Here is a 26,396-nt window from a genome sequence, read left to right on the forward strand (position 1 = left end):
TAAAACTCCAATAAATACAGTTTTTCATTAAGATTCATCAACAACATTTTACATAAACCTAAACTTTAGGGAAAGAATTTCTAATAAACATCTACGTTATCTGTGGATGGAAAAAACAAGTAGTCAATACTATGTTAACTGTTAACATTTTGTTCAGTAACATATCAAATGGGAAGACTGGCCACTGATTCTACAAAAACCACAGTAAAAATAAAAGGAAGATCCAGGATTTCACAGGMTCAAGAAAGGACCACYAGGAACAGCACTGATAAAGGATGGGCACTTGGCATCAGGACACCAGCTTTGGCTGACAAACTTACAACTGAAATTCCCAGTACAATCAACAGAGAGAAGAAAGACTTCAGCAGGGAGATGCAGAAAGCGCTTGAGTGAGGAGGTAGACAAAACCAGTTAGCTAATAGGAAAAATGTGACCCACTACTTAAGCAGGCTTATGTGCCTCTGGCCATGGAGGTGCCAGAGAGGTGAGCAGTGCTATGTGCACTCGCAGGCTCTTGAGTGGACTAGAGCTCTCCAGAACACAGGTGCAATATCATATTTGCAATACATTGCAGTTTCAGGTCTGGATGGCAGTGGAGTGGAAGTGAAGTCAAACACTCAACAATTTGGATGCAGACATTTCTGCCTTTATGCGAGCACTTGACCTCTCGTGCCTAAGAAACTCCTGGGTTCAGAGTGTAGCCACCTCTTGCACTTAAGCTCCTTGGATGGCAAGGCAGCTGCTGGCACATGGGCTTTACAGTTACTGCCACCCACAGAGATACTCAAATTCTCATTCAGCTCAAAGTAGGTACTGTGAGTCTTGCCCATGCAAGTAGAAACAYGGTAAGGAAGGAGAAGACAAAACAGTAGATCAAACAATGAAAGAAGAAGAAAGTTCTGCAAAGACAGAGGAAGAATCTGCAGTAATTAACACAGAAAGAGRACAAATAAGGAAAAATGGAATATCCCCTTACTGTTAGTTTAATCTTCTGAATCTGTAAGTTTTTATAGACTTACAGAAACCATCAGTTTTAAAAAGAAAAGGCCTAAAGCTGTGAACATTTTCACTGGAGCCATTGCTTTACTCTCCGGTCTGTCTTTGGAAGCACTATTGTTTTGTCCCAAAACCTGACAAAAAAGGTCCCAAGTCACAGAAGAATTCTATTCTGATCTTATTTCACAGTTCTGTCTTGCAATACATGGACAGAAAGTAATATTCCATGACAGTAATTTATTCAGATCAAGTGGGACCCTGGAGCACAAAAAGTATTATTCTAGACAGTTCTCTGTAGAAAACAAGTATTTTCTATTGTTTGACAAAGTTAATTATGAAGTTTTATAGGTATGACTCAATGCCTCAAATGGAACTAGTCCTTTTTTAATCTTCTATTAACAAAACATCTGCTTTTACAGCCCTCCAAAACATTGCCTTTTCCAACCCAGATGCCACAATCCAAATTAGTTTAATTACTTTTACCATATTATTTTTCCTACTCTACTATGACTCCTCTCACTCCTCTCACTCAAGCATTTAAGAGCATAGTTAAAATGGTTACTTGTTGAATCTCCCTAAAAGCAAGCAAATAACAAATTAGTAATGCTCAATAATGATCATTATTCAGTCAATAACCTAAAAATTGTCTACCCTCCACACAACCAAACATACATTTTTCCATATTTCTAGAAGATCATTCATCTAAGGGAATAAATCTCACAAGCYTTTACTTTACAACCCAGTGACGTTCAAATATTCTGAAATAATTTTGTACAGAGGTATCAGCAATAAAATGTGCCATGTAAGAGACGAAGGGACCAGGACCAGGATTTCACAAGCAGCACATCCCTCTGCAACTTTACTCTGCTGCTGGTATCACAGTTTTTGATGATAGATACTTCAAAGAAAGGTGCAACAAAAGCCTTGTATAAATCGTTATGGAGTATTTTGCCAGCAGGTAAGTTTATCTGGAACTCCAGGAAATAGGGTTGGATTATGTTGCCTAGGTGAGAAATTTTATTTACTGCAATTGTAGATACCCTGTGTACTCACTGCAYGCTTACAATTCATTTTATTTGTGTATTATTCAAGTTTCATTTATTCATCAGTTTATCAAGCTCTTGACAACTATGTCATCGAGTAGCAATGAGGTAAGACTATTTCTAGGATAGAAGTTTTAACACGTTTCTTTCTCTGGTATAAACTTTTCTCWCTGTTATTACACGAGTGTCACATCCCTTCTTATCTGTGTCCTCTTCAAAGATTCCCATCTATCCAATTTTTCTGTATGCAACTCTCACCTGGATTCACAATTATTTGATCAYTTCTCTGTAGCTTTCCTTATTCTGAAACACTGATAATATTTTTAATTCAAGTAAGAGTCAGATGATAGAAAATACACATAAGGCTATGTTCATGGTACAGGCTTCACCATCTAATCAGAGTTTTCTGCATTTAAGCTTTCATTTTTCTGTGAAAGAGCCGAATGATAAATGTTTTTAATATAGAAAAAAAAAAGATTAAAGAAAAGSACTTGGAAATGAACCCTGCTTTATAGATTTTCTGTAGTGTTTCAGAATTGAGAGGCTGTTAACAAAGAAGAGAAGTTTTCCCTCATCCTGTCCATGAACTACAACCGACTTGAGTTAAGCTTGCAAAGCTTAACAGATGGTAGCTGCCCAGCCCTGCTGTCTACTGCCACATCTTTRTATCTTCTTACTCAGTTTCTATTACCATTTCTCCTGGAGGAGTATTTCCCACACAAGAATGGAATGAGGTCCTAAGGACTTAGTCCATAACACGTGGGAAGAAAACAAATAACCCAGTAAACATGCCTCTACCTTGTTTGACAATGTTAAATATTCTAGTTGAAGTCAACAGATCTGGAGGGTTAGGACATTATTCTACTGGTTTGGAAGTTTCTGCTACAGGATATTACACAAAACATGTAACGTGTAGCATTTACATCAACTGGTTTCAGCTGCCACATAAACACCAGAATCATTCTGAAACATATAGAGCAGGCAAACTGCTCCCATACTGATATGACTCTGGGAGTGCAAATAATAAATTAACAAACCCCAAAGATGGATAATTAGATTCTGCATTTCTACTAAAAATATCATATTCTGGACAGCAAAATAATCTTTTTTTACAGCAAAAACATCATGTTATAATGAAGACACTCCCAGAGGAAGAAGGCAGCTTAGCTTTTAGACACAGGGGAAAGGGAAATGACAACTGTTATGTTTTGTGTTTTTTTTTTTATTAGTACAATTTTGTAATGAAAAAAAACATAAGAGCACTTATAAAGCACTTTCCATCTTCAAAATGCTTTATAAAACTATTTAAAAAATATTAATACTTTATAATAGTCTGCCTTCATAATAGCACGCATAACAAACATTATCATGTCTATTCTGCAGGTAGGGAAACCAACCCAGTGAACACAAGCGACCTTCTCAAAACTGCAGAGAAAATGAACAGCAACATTATGACCCAAATATTAGAAGCATCTTACTTTCTGAAATGAAAACACTAATTTTAGTGGTATCCCTTTAAAAGACTAAAATATTACTGCAGCATTTTGATGAGAAGGCCAATTCAAATGTTCAGATGTCTAGCAAATTTTTCAAAAAGGTCATTTGGATCTCTGTTTCTGTTACTAATTCACTGTATCTCTTTGGTGAATATAATGAATTTGACTTTTATGTTTCAGTGTTAATATGCAAATAAAAGATCCTTCTGGGAAGAGGTTAAAGTTTTGTATCAGTTGAGCAAGTCTGGGAAAACAATTTCTATGAGCAGAACAGGAACATACTGTGCTGACTGACACATGTCTTGAAATTCAGGTTTTTTATTCCCTGTTCTCATTTTGATTTAGGTAAAGCACAGGGACATGGTTTCTACATGTGAAAATTGGGAACAAAACAACTTCCTGAATTCACAAACTTAATGACATGCTCTATCCTAAAAGAACAGACAGAATGTCATCATACTATACAAACCTACTATGTATATGCTCTGTTTCTGATAATTTGGGTCGAAGTCATTTTTCCACATCATAACACATAACTGACTTTTCATTGCACTGAGCTGCTAAGTTTAGCTCTTKTTTGTTATCCTAGCCCTTCTGTTACCTTTCCTCCATGACCAGGGCTAGTTTAGGACCCTTACCTCTTTCCTTCTCTTACTTCTGGCTTTTGTATATTGTTGCACACTACTCTCTACACAGGTAATAACCTCAATATAACACTGTTTTAATACAAATCCCAGTAAAAACAAAGGACCTTTGTGACTAGACTCACAAGAATTCATTCTCCATAATATAAGAAGACAAATTCATCATATTAGCCTCAGCTGTGTCTGTTATACAGAAAAGAAACATGGAGGAATACAAGAAACTTCACTTCCACATTTTCATATTTTAGGCTTCTGCATAGCAACTTTGTCCCTTGATGTGACTTATCATAGAATCATAGAATCAGTAAGGTTGGAAGGGACCTCTGGAGATCATCTAGTCCAACCTCCCTGTTCAGCAGGGTCACCTAGCGCATGTTAGACAGGGTTGCAGCCAGGCGGGCCTTGAAGATCTCCAGAGAAGGAGACTCCACAACCTCTCTGGGTTATCTAGTACTACATAAGACATGAACAAATTAACACTCTTGATCAAGGTTTTGTCATTGCTGATGTGAAAGATAAATGTTAATTCCCATAATAACAATAAAAATAAAAATTCTGGAAATGTAAAAGGCCTTTCCTGTACACCTGAATCCATGAGCCAGACCAAATCTCAAAGTCTGTTCCCACACAAGATTATTGACAGTAGATGACAAATACTGTATTATTTGCCTTCCTGATCTCTTTTGCTGCACAGCATGGTCCTTGCATCTGTATTTATATACATACCTTATACATAYACACACACACACACACAYATGCACTTGTATGATTTATATGCGTACATATACATGTATGCATATATGTGTACATATACAATAGATAATAGATAACAGATAATAGATAATATATAATATATATGCATACATGTAATGAAAGACAGCATGGAAACTTCCTCCTTCCCTTCTGCATAGCAAATTTATGGGACTGTAAAAGGTCTAGTGCCATGGGGAAGGCAGAGATTATTTCTTTTATGGCAACCTTCACTCTCAAAAGGTTCTAGAAAAGGCAATGCAACAGATCTGCACTTGTATTAGCAGCTAACCRCACAGAGCTGGTAACAGGCCTGCACACTAACTTGCTTTATCCTGGGTGCTGTTGGCTTGTCTTCTCCTGAATAAAACCTTTCCTCTATGTGGTCCACAACTGCAAGGATGATGCCAGTCAAGTGATAAAATTCTTTCAATTTCCAATAACTGTGCCTTCGATTCTGCTACTGTCACTATTCCTGAATGCTCTAGGAATTGCTCTATGTTCAGTAMCAACAACATATGTTGCTCAGTTTAACCTTCCACTATTTACAGCAAAAAAAAAAAGACAAATCAAAATGATCACCCCAAACAAACAAAGAAAACAACAAAAAGGCTCCACAGGACGAGCTTCATCTCATTCAGTTTAACACAACTGATTATTTGTTGTCTGTGCTGTGCGAGAACTCAGGCTCGGGCAGAGGCCAGGACCCTRGTGTGTGTGCAGTACACAGAACCAGAGCTCCAAGATTACCACCTCCCTCAGAAAACTTAGTTATCAAATAACTGAGTTGTGAATGCCGCCAAACTTCTCAAGTGAACAGATGCCAATTGTTACCATACTAAAGTGCAGAAAAAATACATGAGATACTTAAAAAAACTATTAACTGACAAAACCACATACAATGAGGAAAAAGACACTCAGAAAAGATCATTAATGTAACCAAGATACTACAAAATTTCTTATCCTATATGGAGAAAATATTGAAGTGCAGAAAACATCTACCAGTTCTGTAAGTCACCTGATTTTTCCCTTYGTCAGGAAAAGACAAGTCTTCTAAAATATTCCTATTCTTTTTACCTGTTGATCTATAAAAAATGAAGACTAAAAACACTAGATTTCAGCTTTTGCCTCTTTTTCCTTGTGTTAGTCATTGAAAAAAAGAAAATTGGAGAAAAAGAAACCACGAATAAATCATTAAAAGAAAGGCTTTTGTGAAACTTATTTGCAATTTTCAGCATTCTCTWCTTTCAGTGAACTCTGTTCCTGATGGACAGTCTGCCCTGACAAGGTCAATAGGGGCATGAGCAATTCCAGAAGCACTTCAGCAAAGGCAGGTAGTATCATTAGTATTGGACATTTAAGGAGCAAGTTGATATCCCATTCTCTCTGCATCTCAGTTGGCTGCAAGAATTAATGTCCTTGAAAAGCCTGTAATGCTTACTTATTCCTTTAGGTCTGGGTGCAACATCTGGGAAAGCATTTTGAAGGGAACGGGAGCAGAGAGTTCTTGCTCGCCTCCATGCCACTGCAGGGCCACAAGTGGTAGATCGCAATCATGCCTGAGACCTTAGATGAACTGCAGTTCTTTGGAGGTAGAGTATTAAGTACTAAATGATTTACTTAGAGAAGWTTTTATTCTGCATAATGAAATCATCATTATTCCCTCGTGCCACACACAGACAAAACACATATGCACCCCATATTTACAAAGTCAAGGGGCACTGTTGCAAATAATTTTCATAACCTAGAGACTGAAAGCAATCACAGACACAATTTGACTTGCTTTCCCATCAAAGTAACTTGGAATAACCACATGGGCATTCTTCCATATCGGCACAGCATCAGACCTACAATGCGGAGAAGCGATTCCCTGGGTATAAGGTGAATTCAGAGCTCGCAAGATGCGCCAGAAATGAAATCTTTTAATTTTCCATGTAGTAGCTACTGGATGAGAACTGGATGTACAAGCTTCTTGTGGTATGGACACCTGCCCATGAGTAACTGCATTCAGAAAAATATCTCACTACAGTCAGGCAGCTAGCAGAGCTTAACATTTTTGTAGATCACCTTACTAGGATGTGGTGGCATTGGTGAGTCTGCCTTTATAGCCTGCCACATACCTGCCAGCAGACATCCTATTTTAAATACCTCGTAAGTTCTATCCCTGAGATGCTGAACCCAGTAATGTCAATGGGAATGGACCGAGRCTTTAGGAGCTCTGTTTATTAAATAATGTGTCTATCTTCTAAATTGAAGTAGCATGAAGAAAGAGCAATAAAGCTACAACTGAAGACTTCCATGAAATATACTGGTTTCCATACTGGAAAGCTCTGCTGTTTATTGTAACTGGCAGTAAATTTTAAACATTGAAAGAAAGTATTTATTAAAAAATAAAAGCATCGCCCAATACAAATAGAATCTCCTAATTTACTTAAAGGAAATTAATTTTTAAAGTGGCTTTGCTTATTTAAATTCTCAGGTTCTGGAACAACATGTGAACCTGCTATTACAGCTTTTTTCACTCGACAGATTTACGTGCAGTTGGAAGAGCTCTGGGATAAGGCTCTGTGGGGCATATAGGACATGAGAAAGAAAAGCTTGGCTTTTAAAGAGAATCTGAAGGGTGGTGACAAAGAGGTGTTAAATTTAAAGTAGGCAAAAAGTCTACAGAGTTCAAGTTAAAGCCAAGAGGATTACTTAGAAAATGTTGTTTCCTCCTAATATTTGTCTAAAGAAGGGATTATAAACCAGTAAATATCTCTCTGGAACATATAGCTAGTAAAAGGTATTAAATGGACTTTAAGAAAACAACAGGTAATGAATGGAATTTTAAAACCTACAGAGCAAAAATAACTTTTTTGGTGCCTCTGCTTCTTCACTCTGCTCTGAAATTGCTGAAAGGAAAATGAGAACAAAGACTAATGTCAGGGGCTCTTTCATATTAAAATAATATATGGAGAAACAGTGAGTGAGAGGAATGCAATGTTTGAAAAAGCACAGACTAAATAAAACACTCATACACTCATAAGCCCTCTCTCTTTTAGGGTGGTGTCTCAACCCAGCTAAAAAGGAACTTCTCTGAGAGGAAATACTGTCATTTTCTCAGGTACAAAACCACATTTCTGAGATGTTTAGTGCCTCCACGTAGCACCGGTGAAGACCCCCTGACACTGACAAATAGGCTTCATTACGTCTGCGGCAAAGGTATTTGCTCTCATATCTTAGGAATGATACAGGCGTTGATCAAGGACAAAGCCCCAAATGCTACGAAATCTCTTTGGCCTGGAGGCTATATTCAACCTGTCTCTGTAAGCACATAAATAAGCTGCCACAACTGCTATGGCACCCACACTGAGAAGAGTGATTTGGACTTAGTGCTGGTTAAGGCTCCTCAGGGAAGAGGAGCAGTCACAGCTCTGTTTCTGAGCCTCATAGTAGATCTTCTAAATACAGTCTTTGCCCTCCTTCATCCCTTGGCAGCAGGAGCAAAACCACAGTTGTGACTAGGTGACATCCTAGACACACAGAATAAATCAATTACCACTACAAGCCTAGCAGAATGTCCCAGATTTTTGCTGCTGTTGACTCCAGGAAGCAATTGTGCCACATTTCTCTAGAAATTAGTAACTATGACTGAAATAGGGTCATGCAGAGATACAGGACAGTAATTACTTGTATTGCATTAGCTTTAAAGAAAATCTGATGGACTCAAGAGAGACAACAATCTCTTCTGGTCTGATGTTCTAAAGCTAAGGCCCACAGAATCTTAAAGCAGGCATCTTATTTCTTTATTAACTTCTTCAGGATGATTAATACATTGTTTTAAACTCCTTGGGCTTTTCCATATGGTAAAAGGGTAGCCACAATAAGCTAGAAATGGATTTAGCTGCGAGCAACTTTAGATGTGAAATCCAGCAAAAATCAAATTTCCCTTTTAATGACTATGTAGTTAGTGGGTTAGATTTCAGGTCATACCYCCCATGCTAGGCACCACTTTTGACTGTGACGCATTCACACCACACAGTGAATTCTGCATACATGGAAAAAAGAGAAGAGTTTACATTTCTTCTCCATATAATACCCTTTATACCTGCTTTAAGTCTCTGTGTACTTTATCCGGCCTCCTAACACAGACAGTATAATTTGCCTCTTCARTTTACATAATACACCTCAAATTTACATGCTCTCCCTATTTAAAAGGAGATAGATGATGCCTATGAAAACTGGGACGTGACATGGAAAAGTCAGCCTTGGGATTTGGATTAAAATAGAATATTGTGTACTAGAATTTCTAGTTTAAGCAGCCTCTGGATCAAAAATGAAAGTAGCTTTTTAGCTACCTCATAGACCAGTGGGACAGTTTGGCCAGTACTGGGTGGAAGAACCTACCGGTGGCCCAAATACATATGCTAGGAMATTCCCCAAAGTCAGCAGTGCACAGAAGGGTTCCTTGAACTATCTCTGTAGGCAGCCAGAACCTTTAAAGAACTAAATCTTTTGCTATTCTTACTTTTCATTATTCAGTTCTTTTGGTAAAAAGAGAACTGAAATGACTGTGAATGAAATGTGTGTTTTCATGTGATTACTGTCATCTATGCAAAGGTATTTACATGTTCTAACACCTCCTTTGCACTGTTATAGCAGTTAGCCCAAAGGGTCCTATGTATTTGTTCTTCTTTTCCCCCTCCTCTCTCCCTAAAACAGGCTCTCCTGTCCTCAGTCTTTCCATAGACCCCCTTCATCCACTAGTATGACAGTGATTGAGGCTGTATTAATACACATATAGCATRTATTACTCCATCTGTGACTTTACTGCCTTGCATTTGATCAGAACTGTACGGCCTTGTCCTGTTCATCATTCATTAACTTCTCACCTGACTGAAAAAATAGTGATGAGTAAAGYGAAATTTTGCAGGTAAACTGCAAAACATTTTTGATTGTTTTGCAACTTTTCATTGACATTTCTGAAATGTCCAGCCAACTAGGGAGGTCAAGAGGCATGCCCTCAAATACATAGTGTGAAAATATCTGTTCTTTGCCAAATAATGACATGTTTGACATTTACTACCAGTTTTATAGTTTTATAGATCAAATATTTTCAGTTTCACCACCTTCACAGATCAGGTATTAAAGTCTAGTTTTTATAACCTGTATCAGCCTCTCAACAGAAGGCATGATTTGCCTCTTCAATTTACATAAGATATATCAGATTTTCATCATCTCTCTGTAAAAAAGAGAGAGAGTGTGTAGATCTTGCACAAACAAAGGAYAGTAGGAAAGGAAACAGTAATTTATTAAGATAAATTTAAATAGTTTTAGAATGAAATTTTGATAGGAAAAAAAACACTGTGGAAAAAATCAAAATTACTTAGTTTGAAATGCTCAGTTGCCCTAGTGGAAGCTTCACTGACAGCTTTAATACTGCCTGAAAGATGTGAAATGACAATTATGTATCACACAACAGTGCTCTGTTTGTTTCCCTACCAGTCTTAAAAATACATAAAAAAAGAARCAAAGGGAAGAACATCAGTGACACTGAGGGTTCGTGGGTGCACACTTCTCAGTGAACAGAAATTAAAATTCCCAGCTATTACCGGGACAGYGCAAGTACGTAGGGAGAGCGCAATGCAGCCATACACAGATTCGCAATACAACTCAGGATTCCTTGTTTTCTGACTCTTCAAGACTGCTCATTCGAAAAGTCACACATTAGTAATTTTCTTGACGTTCACTGAAGCCGAAACTAACTCAACACAACTCAGGCGAGCCAATTTCTCATAGTTTCTCCCTGCAGAAAGAGCTGATAAACCTGAGCTGCAAGACTGACTGCGAGCCCCGAAGGCTCTCCATCGCACCCGATTCCTCCTGATATTTRTATTTGACAACACGGCAAAACAGCCACAAAAACATGGTACTAGAAAGAGAAATTCGATAGCAAGTGCTTGTGATTTACGGAAGGCTCTAGGAGAGGTTGCATTCYCCATCCTCCTAGTTCCCGAAGCGATGTGTAGTTCAAGCACGCCCCCCAGCGGGCGATGCCCACACCTTTACACTAAGTTTTAAAGACACTCGTGAGCAAGTGTTTGGGAGCTGGCCCTTGGCATACTTAAAAAAAAAAAATAGGTGTCACACAAAGAGAATTAAATGCTACTGTTACCGTCCGCAAAATTTTGTTCTCCTTTTTTAATTAAGTTCAAAAGAAGTATACTTTCCAATCAACAACGACTGTCAAAGTGCCCTATTATTTTTTTGTTGTGTCCAAATGATTGCGAATGTTTTACTTGCTATGCATATATATTAAACRGAAAAAAACCCTAGTTTTCAGACACATCCTGCTCAGTTGAACAATTGTGAGCAAGATCAGCCTGCTTAAAAAAAAATCCAGATTATGCAATGCTGAGTTTCTGTGATCTTTTCTCAGAAAGTTTCCTATTCAAACTTGCTCACCCTTGCGTGCATAGCTGTCATAATTCATTTATACTTATCCAAAACTGCACACTAATTACTGTGGGTCATACATGAATAATTAACTTGTTTTGCCTGAAGTAAAACTAAAGGTTAAGATAAAAAAAAAAAAAAAAGCAAGACGGGATTAATACATAGAGTATATTTATGGTCAGTGCTACATGATTTACCAAGACCTGAAAAGTGATCTGCAAAACATATTTCATTTTAACAGCACAGTATAGATTTTCTCACTGGATCTCCTGGCTAAATTCAGCATTTATCTTCTCTCAAGACTACTTATAATTTCGTACATTACAGCAGACATGAAGCTAGAACAATATAAAGCAGTTAACAGATGAGCATTTTATGAAGGTTTTAGATTTGGTGCTATTTTTCCCGTTAGGTTTTCTTTTCCCCCCGAAGGAATAAACCAACACTCAACATTACTACAAAATATTTTAGGCAGCAGGCTTTTGGGATGGGGATTCATTTCACCCAGCTAAGAGGTTGGTATCCAGGCTTCTTCTTTATTCAGCGGTGAAAGAAAAACATCTTCACATGCCAGTTCATCCACCTCTACTATCTGGAGACGGAATAACGTGCCCCAAAGGTGCCAGTCCCGCTTGCCCAACCAGGAGAGATCCCAGACAGATAGCTTAGCCTAGACACCTCACTGTCAGAGAACCAAAGCTAGGGGAGATGAACTGTATGATTACCGCGGGTACGGAAACTCCCTTAACACTGCTGAAGAGCTACAGCTGTACGAGCTGCAGTAACCACACCATTTTAAACCTTTGGTGCTTTTAGTTTCGAGCACTCTAAGCGCACAGCCTGAGCTTCAGAGACGCAGACTATCTAACGCTGATCTGGACGCACTGCACACAAGAGTGAGCCTGCCAGGAGATCACTAGTGAATTACAGACTCCCGGCAAGTCACTAATTAAAGTCAATGACAACTGTGATTCTCAGTGGCTGGTAAGATTARACTTAAAATCTCATGGCAGACAATAATGTTTTATATTCCTATGCTAACATGGCTGTGACATTTCTGAGGTTCCCAACCCCCCCATACAGTTTGTAACCCAGTTTCTTCCACTATGTTTTCTTATCCTCTTGGACTGGTCAATAATTTTACTGGCTAGAATAGCTTAACCTCCCTGTGGTATAAGCCACATCCAACCCCAAATGTCTACTGGTTTCACACCTCTTCTTGGCTCTCTGCCTTCTAATCTGCTACACCCATAACACACTCAAAGGGTGATATAGGCAATGAATAAGGAAGTARTTTAGAAAACAGGACAAGGAGAAGAAAAAGGGTTAGACTGGGATAAAAGAGGAAGGAAAACAAGAATGGCAGAGTATGGGGTAAGGGTATATAAAATAGATACGAGGAGCAGGGATGGAAGACTAGGTTGAAGRGGGGAAAAAAGGAAGGAAAATGAAAAAAAGCATTAAGACAAGACATAATACATTAAGAGAGAGAAGGCAGCACAAGCAGTATTGGTAAGATGCGAAGAAACCAGAATAACTGACCTGGAGGAAAACCTAACTAAATTCCTAGAACATTTCTGCTGTTTAAGGAAGGGACTCTTACCTTACTGAAATTGGTTTAGTATGGGGTATTAGGATGGAGCCTTGTTCAGTATTCCTCTCAACAAAAGTCCTAACAACCAAAAGACATATTGGAAAGTGTGATGGAGACACAGCCTCATTTGCAATAGAGAGGCCATCATTTTATTTTTTAAATAGTATCTCATACTCTGTAAAGTATGTCACACCACAGAAAGCACCAGCAGCTCTCAACAAAGAATAACATTTTGTGCTACATGCTGGACAAATACCATCTTTTCTCCGAGGAGTTACAAAAAGGCTGAAGTACAACAAAAGTGGAAAGATCAATAAATAGCAACTTTAATAGCAGAGCAAGGGACAGCACTGAAGCAGAGTGCTCAGTTTACTACCTTTTTTAGCCATCAATTTATTGCTTTTTTTGCTCTTGATGACTTCAAGCAGCTGTTTCAGAGTTTATCCACAATAAAATGTAACATTTACAAATCACTGCTTCAGCTACCCTCAGATGCTTATCATATGTACTAGTAACAGCCCATAAAATTATTGAGGACACCAAGTATCAAGTAAGTGTTAAGTAGTAAGGATCATTAAATGGGATCCAGTTCATCTAATGTAGGTACCTCTCTGCACCTCCATTATAGGGATCTAGTGTACTTGTCCTTGTAAACCGATCAAGTCCCCTTTGCAGTAAGTGCTAGTTGGCTCTGAAGGCCTCCGGAAAGAAATCCTGCTCTCCTAAGTTTAGACTTGAATTGAACTGAAGGCATTTAGTGGCACCTACATCTATAAAAGCAAGCAACAGCTCAATACGAGCAGATCTGTAGAGTCAAACAGTTGGTGCTGAAGATCCATGCCCATGGATGTGTCCCCCCCATGCTGTTCTTGGGAGTTTTATTTGGACTAACTTTGGTCAGTCCCATGCACTGAAGCACATTAGATGTGTCCCCAGAGGGCACTTTCSTGTTTAGCTTTCTCTGAAAGGAGACCAGTTTGTGCTCTCTGAGACTACTCTTGTGCTGTGAAGCAAAGCATAGGAAGTGGGGATGACAGGGAAATTCAATTCAAAAGCACGCTCTTGATCTGCATGAAAATGCTGATGGCAGATGCACCCACAGACATCTCCATCAGTTATATACAGAACTACGACTCATTGCATAAGATGCACGACAAGTTCAGTACATCCTAAACTAGGCATAAAGGAACCTACTTGTTTTAATGCCAGAACACAATGCCAGCGAAGTCTTACCTGTGTGTGTCCTTCGGTGAGCCTTCAGGTGAGAACTTTTTGTGTATACTTTGTTGCATCCCTCGAAGTCACACCGATGGATGCGCCGCTTCCTGGAGTCTGGAGACTCAGACCTTCTCTGACGTCTTGTGCTCTCAATACTGAATGGTGAAATTGAACTGTAAAACATAACAGAAGCAAAAAATGAAGCAAGAGCATGATATATATCTTGGGACTGCCAAAATCAGTTTTAACAGATCATTATGCCAGAAGGGACCTTAATGATTGCTTAAATATTTCTTTTTCCACACCACAGATGACAGCACCTCTTTAAAATAGTTCCTATTTGAATACAATATATTTTGCAGTATGAAATAATTCAGGTTCTGATTTAAAAGTGTTTAATGTCAGAGAAATCGCCACGTCCTTGGAATACTGCTTTGAAAATGAACTAGCCTCACTTTATCTGAGCTTAATTTMTATTTTAAACGTCTCCAACTTCAAGTTCACTAACTCTTGTTTTTTTCTGAAGAACTTTATACAYGACTTCACAATTTATCTTTGATAAGTTTAATCTTGAAACCTTTTGTTAAAAGATGTTTCTAGTACCCAGATCTGGACTGTGGATGCCCCTATTTGACCAAACACATCATTTGCTAAGATACCCAGATCAGCTGCATTAGTGATCTTTCCACTTCCTTATTTGACAATTCTCAGTCTATCACCTGCCAACTATTTGTTTCCTTCCAGGCCACTGATTAGTAAGAAAGTTTAACTGCACAGAGCTAGAGAAAAATTCCTATGGAAATGCATATGCTCACTGAAGATATTCCATACAGAAATGTCCTAGGACCTACCAGTTATCCCAATTTTAACCAATTAAAAATATATTGTTCGAGTTCCAAATACAATGCATACCATGTCAAATGCTTTAAATAAGTTTACTACAACAATATATTTGCCTTGGTTAGATAAACTTGTGTCATAAAATGTTATCAAGTTGGTATGCCAGGATCCATTTTTTAAAAGCCCTCATTGCTTCCCATTAATTATATTACTCAGCTATAAATCATTATTAATTGATCTCCTTATCAGCTCCTTTATGGTTATATTGCACAGCAGTCATGTTCACTTACAGCTAAACACCAGCATGATGCTTTCTCTGTTCACCTGTTACAGCTATTTTAAATACTGGGACAACATTAGCCTTCCCCAAGTTTTCTGGGACTTCCATGACTTTCCCAGGTTTATTGACATTCAAGACAAATGATCTAGAGATTCCTCAGCCAGCTCTTTTATACTCTTATGAAGCAAGTTCTCAGATAAATAATTTGTGACTGTCAAATGAAAATAAATTATCAACAGAAATCTGAATCTGCCCACAATAAGAAATAAGTATGTACCTTTGAGGAAGATGAAACACTAAGAATGGCATTTGAAAGAAATACTGAGGTTGATGTATCTCTGGAGAAGTTTTTATGTCAACACTAATATTCAACCTTCTGTTACAAGAGCCAGTGTTGTTACAGCTATAGCTGTTCTGGCATAAACTTTATTTTTAGGGATTTCTAAAACTTAGTGATGACGGTTTATACTGGGTTAGAACTTTGCATAAAGGCTCTCACAGCATTAGCATGTGACTTCATTGATGTTCCAATCTGCTATATTACAAATCTTTAAGCCTTAAATTTATGGTAGTCCAAATTTCTGTTTTTGTTTAAATATTTTCATAATACGATCCTAATTTAACAAAACTACAATTAAAAAAAAAAAAGAATATTGGAGTACTCTTTCTGACAGCCCTCTTTTTAACACTTGAAATGTGCTTATACTTCATCTTCAGGCTAAGAATTTTTTCAGAATAATTATTTTTGTTTAGAATAYGAGGCATGTAAATGGGCAGAAAGGAAATCTCTGAAACAGAGGAAAGAATAGACAGAGGACTGTAATATCAACAACTAACTAAAAGCAGTCTCCAAGTGAGCAGGATGATTAACATTTTACCTATGTGACAGGAATACAGATATGTTTTGCTGTCATAGAAATGGCTTGGGTATTGCGTTTAGGCATCTGCATCTCAAGGCAAATAAAAGACTTGGTTTAGATGATTCATTGAGATAAGTCTCACTTTTTTAAAACATCCCAGMAGCTAAAATAAAAAGCAAATGTGTAAATCAAACCTTCAAGCTCAACACTCAAGGTACATAAGCCCAAGATTAGAAAATCTTTATCTTAAAAAATAAATATTTGTGCTTCATTTKTGCTGTATGTGATTTATGAGCTGTCTTAAATACCTATTTTGCAACAGGGCGTTCAGATCCTGGATAGTACAACTTGTTTAAATGGGAGGAGGATCAAGCTCACCATGCTGCTGTAACTTCCAGTATGGAGAGAAAAGAGCCTCCAACACAATCAGCACCTCGTAAAAGGCTATTTGTCACGTACAAGAGGGTGACCTCATGGCTATGAGCAGCTCGGTGCTTACCCTGGCATTTATACAGGAAAGGATGGAATAAAATGGGGACAGGAAGGTGGCACAGAATCAGTGCTGCTGTTTCTCCATTCGATTACTCACTCTTTCTAAAAGGCAAAGCGTCAGGCCCACCTCTTCCAAGCTCGGCAAGCAGCACAGCAAGCGACAGAAAGCGCCGTGCCTTGCCATTTTCCATAGAAAGCTTCACAGCTATTACTTGTTCAGGGCACCGAGGAGAAAGGTTACCGTCAGCTAGAAAAAACAGATGTAGCCTCATACTTTCCGTTTCAGTAGTGTACGCTAAATAATATACTAACCAGCAAGAGCGACACATACACATAACAGCTAAGAGCACATCTCCAAGGTGATCTTCCTCTGTCACTGTAACTTTGGAGATGGAGAGACAGAAAACATGTTACAGGTAGAAAAAGAGCCAAATCCTAGCTGGGAACACAAGCTCTGTTTTTTGCCTCGCACAAGCCATGTGACTTGCTAAATGGAGACACCACAAGAAGTTGTAAAAAGAGCATGAAGACCCATTTTAAGCTTTCTGAGGTAAGTCCCTCTCACAATAACGTTCGATTCCTTTGCCTCCCTTCTTTCCGTCAGTCCTGCAGCAGCAAAGGCGCATGCTCCACCGATTCGGGCAATTTCTGCAAAACCACCTTGCCAACCACCCAGAGACACATAAAAAAATAAAGGCCTCTGAATGGTGTTTGGTACTTTTTAAAAGCCATAGGGGTTCTGCCAGTTGGCTTCGCTCAATACAAAGCTCCAGAAAGTATTGCTCTCTGGTATCCCACTTGACAAACAAAGCGCGGTATTCAAGAATGGAAATGTCTGGGTATTCATAGGTATTTATTTTGAGAGGAGGGTTTTTTTGCATACAATGCTTTTAAAATCATGGAAATGAAATAAAAAAAATGTTTTAAACCATATTATAGCAGCTTGCCTCTCTTGATTTCAAGTGTCCCTTCCAGTCTGCCCAGAGTGAGAAACTCGGGCAGCCTTTAAGGCTCAAGATGGGGTTTAGCTACAGGACTGAAACCATACACCACATCCCAGGGAAATTACAGGATGGATCAAATTACCATMGAGCCGTCAGATTTGACAGATTAAAATTAACAAAGAAGAAAGTCTGTTTCTGACTTGTCAGCTTGACTTTTTTTTTATTTGCATTTAATTATTTAGTGAAACAGTGCAATTTCTGTACTACTGTAGAAATGACTATGCTAAGATAAACCCTAGGAGACTGTCTGTCTTCTCCAACAAACACTAGCAACACCTATGGTCATAGTTGCCCATAAGGTGAAATGAATGAAATCAGATGGTGTCTGGCTGTGAGCATTTAGGGTGATCTACAGAATGTCACCTGTGGTATTTCCAGCTGAAACTGAACCCGTACATCTCTGCAACTCACACTGGGCTAAGTGCTTTTCTCTGAGGCAAGAAGTCTGCAAATTGAGAAAAAGAGTTAGACTTCACCAGCAGATGGCCTTCAAGTTCTCCAGAACATGATTTGCTCTGCACACAACAGGGCTTCGAATAAGCCAGGCAATGCAAAATTATTTTTCCTTTCTACTAATGYTGCCTATGTTTTCCTGAGTGTTTTTCTTCCACTCTTTTCTGCAGACTGTGAAAGGCCCCTGCCCTTAATCCATGCAGTGACGATCTGTTAAAAACACATGTTCTGCAGTGATGCTGTGGGTCCTCCTGTAGCGATGCCACGTTTCCTGTGCACAGAGCAGAGCTGCCCACCGAGCGCGGTGGCTTGATTAAAGCCCTGAACCGTATTCAGCGCTTAGACACACAAACAACTCGCCGCATGGTGACAAGTTACTGCACACCAGCTGCTCCACAGAAACAGCCTGCACACGTACTCTCACCCTGCGGCAAACACACGGTACTTCTCTTTTCCCACTGAAGTATTAACTTCCCGGTGTTTCCCCATTCCTGGCAAGGCAAGAGCTGGCCGACACAGCCGCTGCGGAGCAAGTGTCGCACAGCAAGCTGTCGCCCCGCCACTTTCAGGTCTTTGCTACAGGAATACAAACGCTACCCGAGTGCTGCATTTGTGTAATGCAGCCGTCCTCCCGACTGCAGCCCTTACTCTTCCGTGGTCTTTCTGGCACCGTGAGCTCTGGCCCTTCCCATGAAGGATGCCATGGGAAGAGCCTCGACTCCAGGGCTTGGAGGTACAGGTCTCCCGAATCCCCCCGTGCTGCCATACAGCTCCTTGCTAGCCGGGAGGCTGTATCGCTTCTTCCTCAGATAGATGAAGCTAAATAAAAAAAAAAAAACGCTACAGCTAATAACAGCAGCCAAGAAGGCTTCTGGGTCGTTGTCAGCTGAAACGGATGCTGACTTCATTTTGGAGAGAGACCCAGGCACGTAGCGACTCTGCCCCCTCCGCTCTCGTTTCCACCAGAAGGAAAACCGGACTGGGGCCGGCACGTTGCAGCAGTCGTTCAGTCTGCACCATCGGCTCAGCAAGCCGTAACACGCCCCGCAAAGTACGGAAAACGCGATCCACCGTCCTGCCGTGCTTCTCCTTCGCAGGCTCGGGGCTGCTGAAGGATGCGAGCTGACAGCGCGGCTAAGCTAACCTAACTGGACAGTCCTGCTCCAGTTGCTTCCTCTTACGTCAGCTCTGGCACTTGCCTGATCCTGCAGCGAGACAGCCCAGGGACCTACAATGAAAAATCAATTCTACAAAATACAGGAACAGCTTGCTTGCTTTTGCTGGTTTAGCTCCCAAAATAATGCGGTCAGGAGAGCACCTGCACCAACACTGGGAGAGGATGGGAGCCTACGGCCACGGGAGAGGGCAGCGTCATCAGCCTTTTCAGTGGCAACTAGCTGTTATATTAGGAGGGTCGTAAGTGAAGTGGAAAATCATGCTTTGCACTGAGAAAACTGTGAACATAGAATCCACATAAGGAGTAATAGGAAAATCCACCTCCCTCTCCTCAACAAAGTCCCTTCTTGTGATTTTTGTGTATGTAGAAATCACATAAAGATAAAATTCAAAAATAGATGAGATTAAAAAATTTGGTAGAGATTATAACTGTTAAGTTCTTAGAAGGTGATAATGTGCTTTGGTGATAGAGGATAAAATCAACAGGCACACATTAATATCTCACCCTCGTGAATATTTTGGAAAACCTGATATTTACAGTTTTTCTTTTTCAAAAATGGGAAAAAAKATTTAAATATAAAATATGTAAATAGATAAACAGTATATAGATCTAGCAATGACAATCGTTAATTTATGAGATGTGCATACCTTTTGGGCCAATCTTTCAGGCACATTCACTAAGAATGCATGCAAGTGAAATAAAAGCACAAAATTCAGATATAATATGCCTACTCTCAGTACTGTAATGAGCAGTTTAAGAAAATCCTTGGATCGCAAGCACATACACATAATTCAAAGGGATCCTGGGTTGCTTAGCAGTTATGGAAATCAGAGCTCTTAAGTGGGCACCTATGGGCTTCAGAGTGGWATTTTCTGCATTATTTTTGAAAATCTTGGCCTTTGGACCCAGTGTAAGAGTTGCACCCTCGGAGCAAACCAGTCAAGCAGCCAAGCAATATTCTTTCACCCATGATAGTTTTCTGTCTTTCTTCACGTGAAATGAGTCAGTGAAGACTACACACAGACTCACAGAGCTGCTCTTCACCAAAGACAGTGAGAAGTGGAGAAAAAAGTAGTCCTAACACATTTGTTTGATGCCTCTGGTACATTTATGAGTCAAGTAAATACATGCACAGCAGCACACAGCTCATTCAACCACTCTAAAAAGGTTTCAAACATAACAGGTAAAATATGGGTACTCACGTGTCCTTTGAAATGCACTGCCAGGTTTCTAACTCTTTTAGATGTATTTGTTTTCTGTAAAACTACCCCCCTACCCACTCACYAGTAGTTTTTAATATAACATAACTTCCTTTTCTGATAGCTCTTACAATGTTATGTTCCCACTCAGTATATTGGTGAAAATAAYTTTGGAAATTATGAACATATTAAACTGTGATAAAATTTGGTACACACTATCTTTCCCTACAATTTTAAAAATTTCAGCTACTACTATAGTAGTGAGATGCCAAAACCATACTATATAAAAAGTAGTAGCTTTTCCACTTTAATTTGCTTAATAGGTTTGGGTGTAACCTCTTGTTGAAATAGTCCCCTTGAATATTTACTTCTTGTCTTTTTTTTWAAAATATAATTTCTAATGTGTTCTTTTCACAGAAAAAAACAGATGCACATGTGTATATACATATGAATTCTTTCTCCTCTAATTCTTAGATTCTAATTAATGTTTCATGAACAGCAAACATCTGCCTTAGGAATGTTAGACATTAAAACATATCAAGCAGTACTTAAGATGATCGTAAAAGGAAAATATGCACTACTCAATTTTATTAGCAGTAGTTACTTCAATTAGTACATTTTAAGGTGATTTTACACTGGAAATTACACATTTTGTCACGAAAGAAAGGAGGAATTTGGCTGTATGTGCAAACAGCAAACATATTAAATGGGAAAATTACATGGGTAAACAATATACAGATATGAAATGATTTGAATACATTTGGTTCAGAAAGCCTCTGAGCTGAAAATAGTGGGAAACTAGGACAGGAGCAGATGGGAATAGGAACACAGTGAATTTGTCCTTCTATATTTTCACCTAGATATCTGCTCAGGCCACTGCTGGAGATAGAGCATGGGGGAAGAGACACCTTTGGTCCAGCTCCGTATGGCCACTCTTGTATTCTCACATTCTTATTCAGGGTAGCCAGCAAACAAAATACTCCACATATCTGTGATCATGACTTTATCAACAATATTTATTCCTACTGAGACCAATTAAAGTTGCTTGGATTGCTGACTTGCCTTGTAAAAACAAACGGCATTACAACATCTTTCTGGCAGTAGTAGAACTGAATGTGCAACTATGATGAAAAACAAGCTCCGGGCAGTGAGAAAGAGCTTTTGGTGCTAGGAAAAGCACCAAAGTCAATCAACAAGCAGAACTGGGCATGTCTTATCAAAATTATCCATCATTTATGCTACTAGTTGCGTTAAACTGGGACATGAGAACAAGACAGCTGCTTGAYAGTGCTTCTTAACTATGTTTATGCTGCAGCACGTGGGAGTGCTTTCCAGTTCCCCAAACCATGTTCTCCTTCRGGTGTATCCCAGCTCCACACCAGGATGAGATCTGAGCACATAGCATGTTCTCCTCTTTCACCTCATTTCACTGTGCTTGGATTCCAAGGAAAGGAAGCTGAGCCAGAAAGTGTCTACAGGATGCTCCAGTATCTCTCCTGGATTTGAGGACCGTAGGACCAGGACCACAAAGCACACTGCCCCACAGGACAGAGAAAGCCTATAATTCAAGCCTATAATGAACTCTGATATGACAGTAAAATAATAATAAAAAACCTCTTCTACCTATTTTTCTATTTTACACTGATCATTAATTAAGAAAATTTTACACTAGAGACTTACTGTGTAGAAGAGCGCCAGAATTACACCAGTTAACTAACCTGCACTTAAGCATTGYCTGTATTATTTAAACATTTATTCCTGGTATTGGGAAACAGGAAGTTTACTCCAGTAGGACAACTTGCATGGGCTACAAATCTCACTATAAGAACCAGAATCTGGGCCAGTCATTAAGCAGAAACAAACTTATTCCCACAAAACTACATTTGGCCATAGCTAAGAACGGGCATTAGCAACTCCTGGAAGAGTGACAACTCTACTGAATTACCAGGCTCAGGTATTCATGAAAATTCATGAAAAAGAATCTCACATTTCTCCTAACTGACATTAGGGCAYACAGAGCTTGTTTCTATCCCTGGAAGTTTTAGAAACATTTGCTGGTAAAGCTATAAAGTTTTACACATAGACAAGATACTTTCAGTACTTCTAAATATAACTCTCCTTCATTGCTTCCTCTCTCCTCCCTGGTYTAGGTAGATGGACTTACAGCAGGTAAGACACTTGGCCTCATAGATTTTGAGATGATAAATGACTAAAATTGTTTAATATGTTTTAAACATGKTTTTTTCTAATGCATTCAACTTATACAAAATGCATAGCAGCATGATCTGTAATTCCAGTTTTTGAGAACAGCTGAACAAATTTCAAAGATTGCTCTGAATATTGAAGGTCAGATCAAACTCACATGAACATCACCTTTTATAGCATGTCACACTGCTGTAGAATACAGAATAAAACAAAATGCAGAATACAGAAAAACTCAACTTTGAAGGCACCTGTTGAGGTCACCTACTCCAATCTGCTGCTCTAAACAGCGTTAACTTCAGAGTTAGATCTTGTTCTGAAAACCTGCAAAGACAGAAAAACTGCATCTCTCTGGGCAGCATGTTCTAGCACTCAGCCACAGTCATTGTGATTCATTCTTTCTAAAGAGAGTTTCTAATCTACATTCACATTTTTCTGAACAGTTCCTACATAAATGTTTATATTTACAAATTCACATACCTACACATTATAAGGAAAGATAACAGAGTAGCCATGAGCTAAAGCAAGCTTGAATTTCTTTGAATTTCCCCCCCCCCTTTTTTTTTTAATACCTTGCTTTAGACAAAATGTAAAATGTTCTTCTCAGTTGAAGTGGAAATCCATGAAAATATGGAAGTCTCAAGTAGCAGGAAAATATCACAATGAACTTGCATGTGCAATAAAGTGCATATGCAAAGCTCTGTTCTTCAGATCTGATGACAAAGTATTGTATGCCTTCCTGAAAACAGGAATAGCTCCTGAAATACTGTATGCCAATCATGTTTAACTATGTTAGTTCAGGTCTAACAGCTGGAAGAGAAAGAACATCTATATTGTCTCTTCCTTTCACAGCTAGTAGGAAAGCCAGGTTTATTCACAGGYATGCTTATGTACTAACAGTCCTACCATCCACTACAGAAGGAGCCTACGGCAATGCTGAGCTTTTTCTTTCTTGTTTCTTTCTACACATAACAGACCTTTCTACAGAAAACAGAAAACAGGATAACTCAGCACCTCAAACTCAACTYTGAGAGCATGAGGTCCTGGTTTTCACCTTTCTTATTCCTTCTGCATTCATACTTCTCCTTCATGTTTTTCTGGAAACACATACACGAATTACAGTGATACTGGCATTCTCAGCAGAGGAAATTAAAAAAAAAAAGGAAATAAAGAGCACTGTTGGAGGTACGGACTGAGYTGAAATTTCTAGGATGGAAATTAGATGAGTATATACATGTTCACTTTTTTCACCTTTGTTCTGGCTGTTTGGAGAAACAGTACAGATGCCGCATTTCCTAAAGTAGGGGTCCTTTCATGCTGTATCATGTTCACTGCATTTTATCTTCAGCATGTATTTTCACTCTGATTTCTTACATCTGTGCAGCAGATCCAGGCCCAATGCCTATRCAGGGGTGACCTACTCAGGTCTTGCCTATGCATTCACTTAAGTATGAACCTCTCTCTCGTTGGTTAGACTAACAAATGTGGGACTGATCTGGTGGTTACAAATTATCTCTTGTGTATCCTTAGCTGACAAAACTGACAAATAATGTCTTGCCAGGTTAGTGACATTAAATCAAGACATTGCATCCACYGGGACTGGAGCTCTTATGAGTGACCTTTTCTTCCTGTTCAGAAGGCTTATTATCAATATATTAAATATTTGATTACCCTGGGGATACCAATGTATAATGCAATTATGGGTGGTCATCTGTCATATTCTGTGTCCTCAAACAGATTTTGATAACTACTAAAYAGTGTATCTATGTTTATGTATGTAAAGATAACCTGCCAACCCCAACAGAATATGTCATCTCAAAAACAATTTCATATGCTCCATAGCCCTCTACAGTGCTACTATCTCTGAGAATATATATTGCAAAGACTAAATCTACTGCAGAGATAAAATACTYATCATATTATTTGATCTGGATAAGAAAAAGGGACTAAATGATTTAACTCATTTTGGGACAGAAATCTTGCTGAGCACAAAATCATGCTTCAGTGATTAGTGTTTCTCTTTCTAAAACTCTCCTCTAATGAATAAAGTTTGAGCTTTCTGAGTTTTTTTTTTTCTTCCTCTGAGCTTCCTCTCCTATTGAAAGCAAGTTTTTACAAAAGAACATTTGAAAATATTCCATAAATCAAAATTGTTATTAACTCCCAGAGACTATACAAATAGCATTACAGTGCATTCATGAACAATGAGGAATCCTGATAGCTTTATGTTATACAAGGAGTTAGTGCCTATATTCAGTATGCTAACTTGTATCTGACTTTAAATGATGCATGTCATCAAGTATCTCTTCACTTAAATTACAAGCTCCTTGCTGCACCCTTTTTTGCTGTTCTGTGTTCGCAGAGCAAAATAAGAACAGTAGGGTGCTAAATTCCATGACTGGAATTTTAATACACTATCACAATACCAAAAAACCCACTACCTTACCCTGTATCTTTGTTTTCCCACAGCTCTTAATAATATAGTCTGACTTGAAAGAACAGCAATATTCTGGGCTTCCCTGGGTCTAGCTCCTCAGCCCCTTTTCCTTGGGACTGCCACTTCCTTCCTTCACCTGCCCTTTTTACTCTCGCCCTTCTTCCCCCAGTCTTAGGCCACCTCCTCCTTCAGAACTGCCATTCTAGAGGATCACCGGCAGGGTTTGTCACTCRGCTTTGACACTCACTGTCACACTGATATGAATTTATATATTCACAGTTTCACGCTGTTGGTGAGTATCTGAAAGATTTCTGCTGGCTGMAGCTGCACACTGGGACAAAAGATATTCCTGGAAGTTGTAGAAATTGCTAGCCCATATAATTTCTGGGAAAGAGGAATGCATGGCTACAGTCCATAGGCTGGAATAGTTCCCATGTCTATTTACTACTTTTGCACAGACTAGTTAGAGGATGTGAACAGCTGCTTCTTTTTCTGCTCTCCATYACTGAAATCATCCTGCTTCCAGTCTGGTGAATACTCTGTCCGTACTCAGAGTAACTGCGGGTAGGCAGACTCCTTCCGCTTCTAATTAAGCAACAACACAGCTACCTACTTCTCATACACACCAAAGAGGTGAATTTCACCAATTCCTTGTTTATCACTACATCAGTTCAGCAGTCCCAAAGATACCCAACTTGGATGCTGACCTCAGGCAAGTCAGTGGCAAAACTAGCTTCATCTTCAATAAGTCAGTCTCTCAGTCAGGAAGCCGGAAGAACGTGGCTTGTACAAACTGGTTCCCTTAAAGCCTCCATACCAAAACAGCGCTGCTTTTACTATGTCAAGTGTTCAAGAGAGGGATGAAATTTGATTAAGAACAAGATTATTTCTGTAGGTGGATAGCATGCAGCCATAAAGTACATTTTGTACTAAGAAATCTAAGGAAGTAACTTCATTTTTAACAGATYTTTTAGTCACACTAGAAACTGTTTCATTTGCACTCAAACACAAAGTACAAAGTCTCTACCCTTCATGATAATATGCCTTATTGCTTTTTCTCGATTGGCAATTAGGCTGCTAGCCAAGTGGCTTTACTGATGATGTCTGGATAGTGCAGCGGCTGCACGGGCTTGCCATCGTGCTCCTCCACCTGGAAAACTTTTTGGCCCTCAGTGTGGTTGTACTYTGATCAGGAAAGCTGTAGAAGCCTTTAGGATGGCAATATTCTTCAAAAACAACAAGAACAAAATCCCAGTGCCTTCCTGCTGTCAAG

The 26,396-nt window shown here is 39.0% G+C and overlaps 1 protein-coding gene across 6 annotated transcripts in view; it reads right to left on the minus strand.

The window, feature by feature from the left end:
- The window catches only part of KLF12 (KLF transcription factor 12), a 258,868-nt gene that overhangs the window by 6,992 nt on the left and 225,480 nt on the right, over window positions 1-26,396 (minus strand). For 5 of the 6 annotated variants that reach the window (XM_085309507.1, XM_085309508.1, XM_085309504.1 and 2 more), the window contains one exon: window positions 14,195-14,352. In XM_085309507.1, the coding sequence (XP_085165633.1) occupies window positions 14,195-14,352 (158 nt within the window). Of the gene's footprint in view, window positions 1-12,970; window positions 13,040-14,194; window positions 14,353-26,396 lie in introns of all 6 variants that reach the window. The other variant, XM_085309509.1, reaches the window with a different exon arrangement.

Source organism: Rhea americana, unplaced genomic scaffold (assembly GCF_003343005.1).
Source record: "Rhea americana isolate MKP2758 unplaced genomic scaffold, rheAme1 scaffold_3, whole genome shotgun sequence".
In the NCBI taxonomy this organism is placed as follows: Eukaryota; Metazoa; Chordata; class Aves; order Rheiformes; family Rheidae; genus Rhea; species Rhea americana.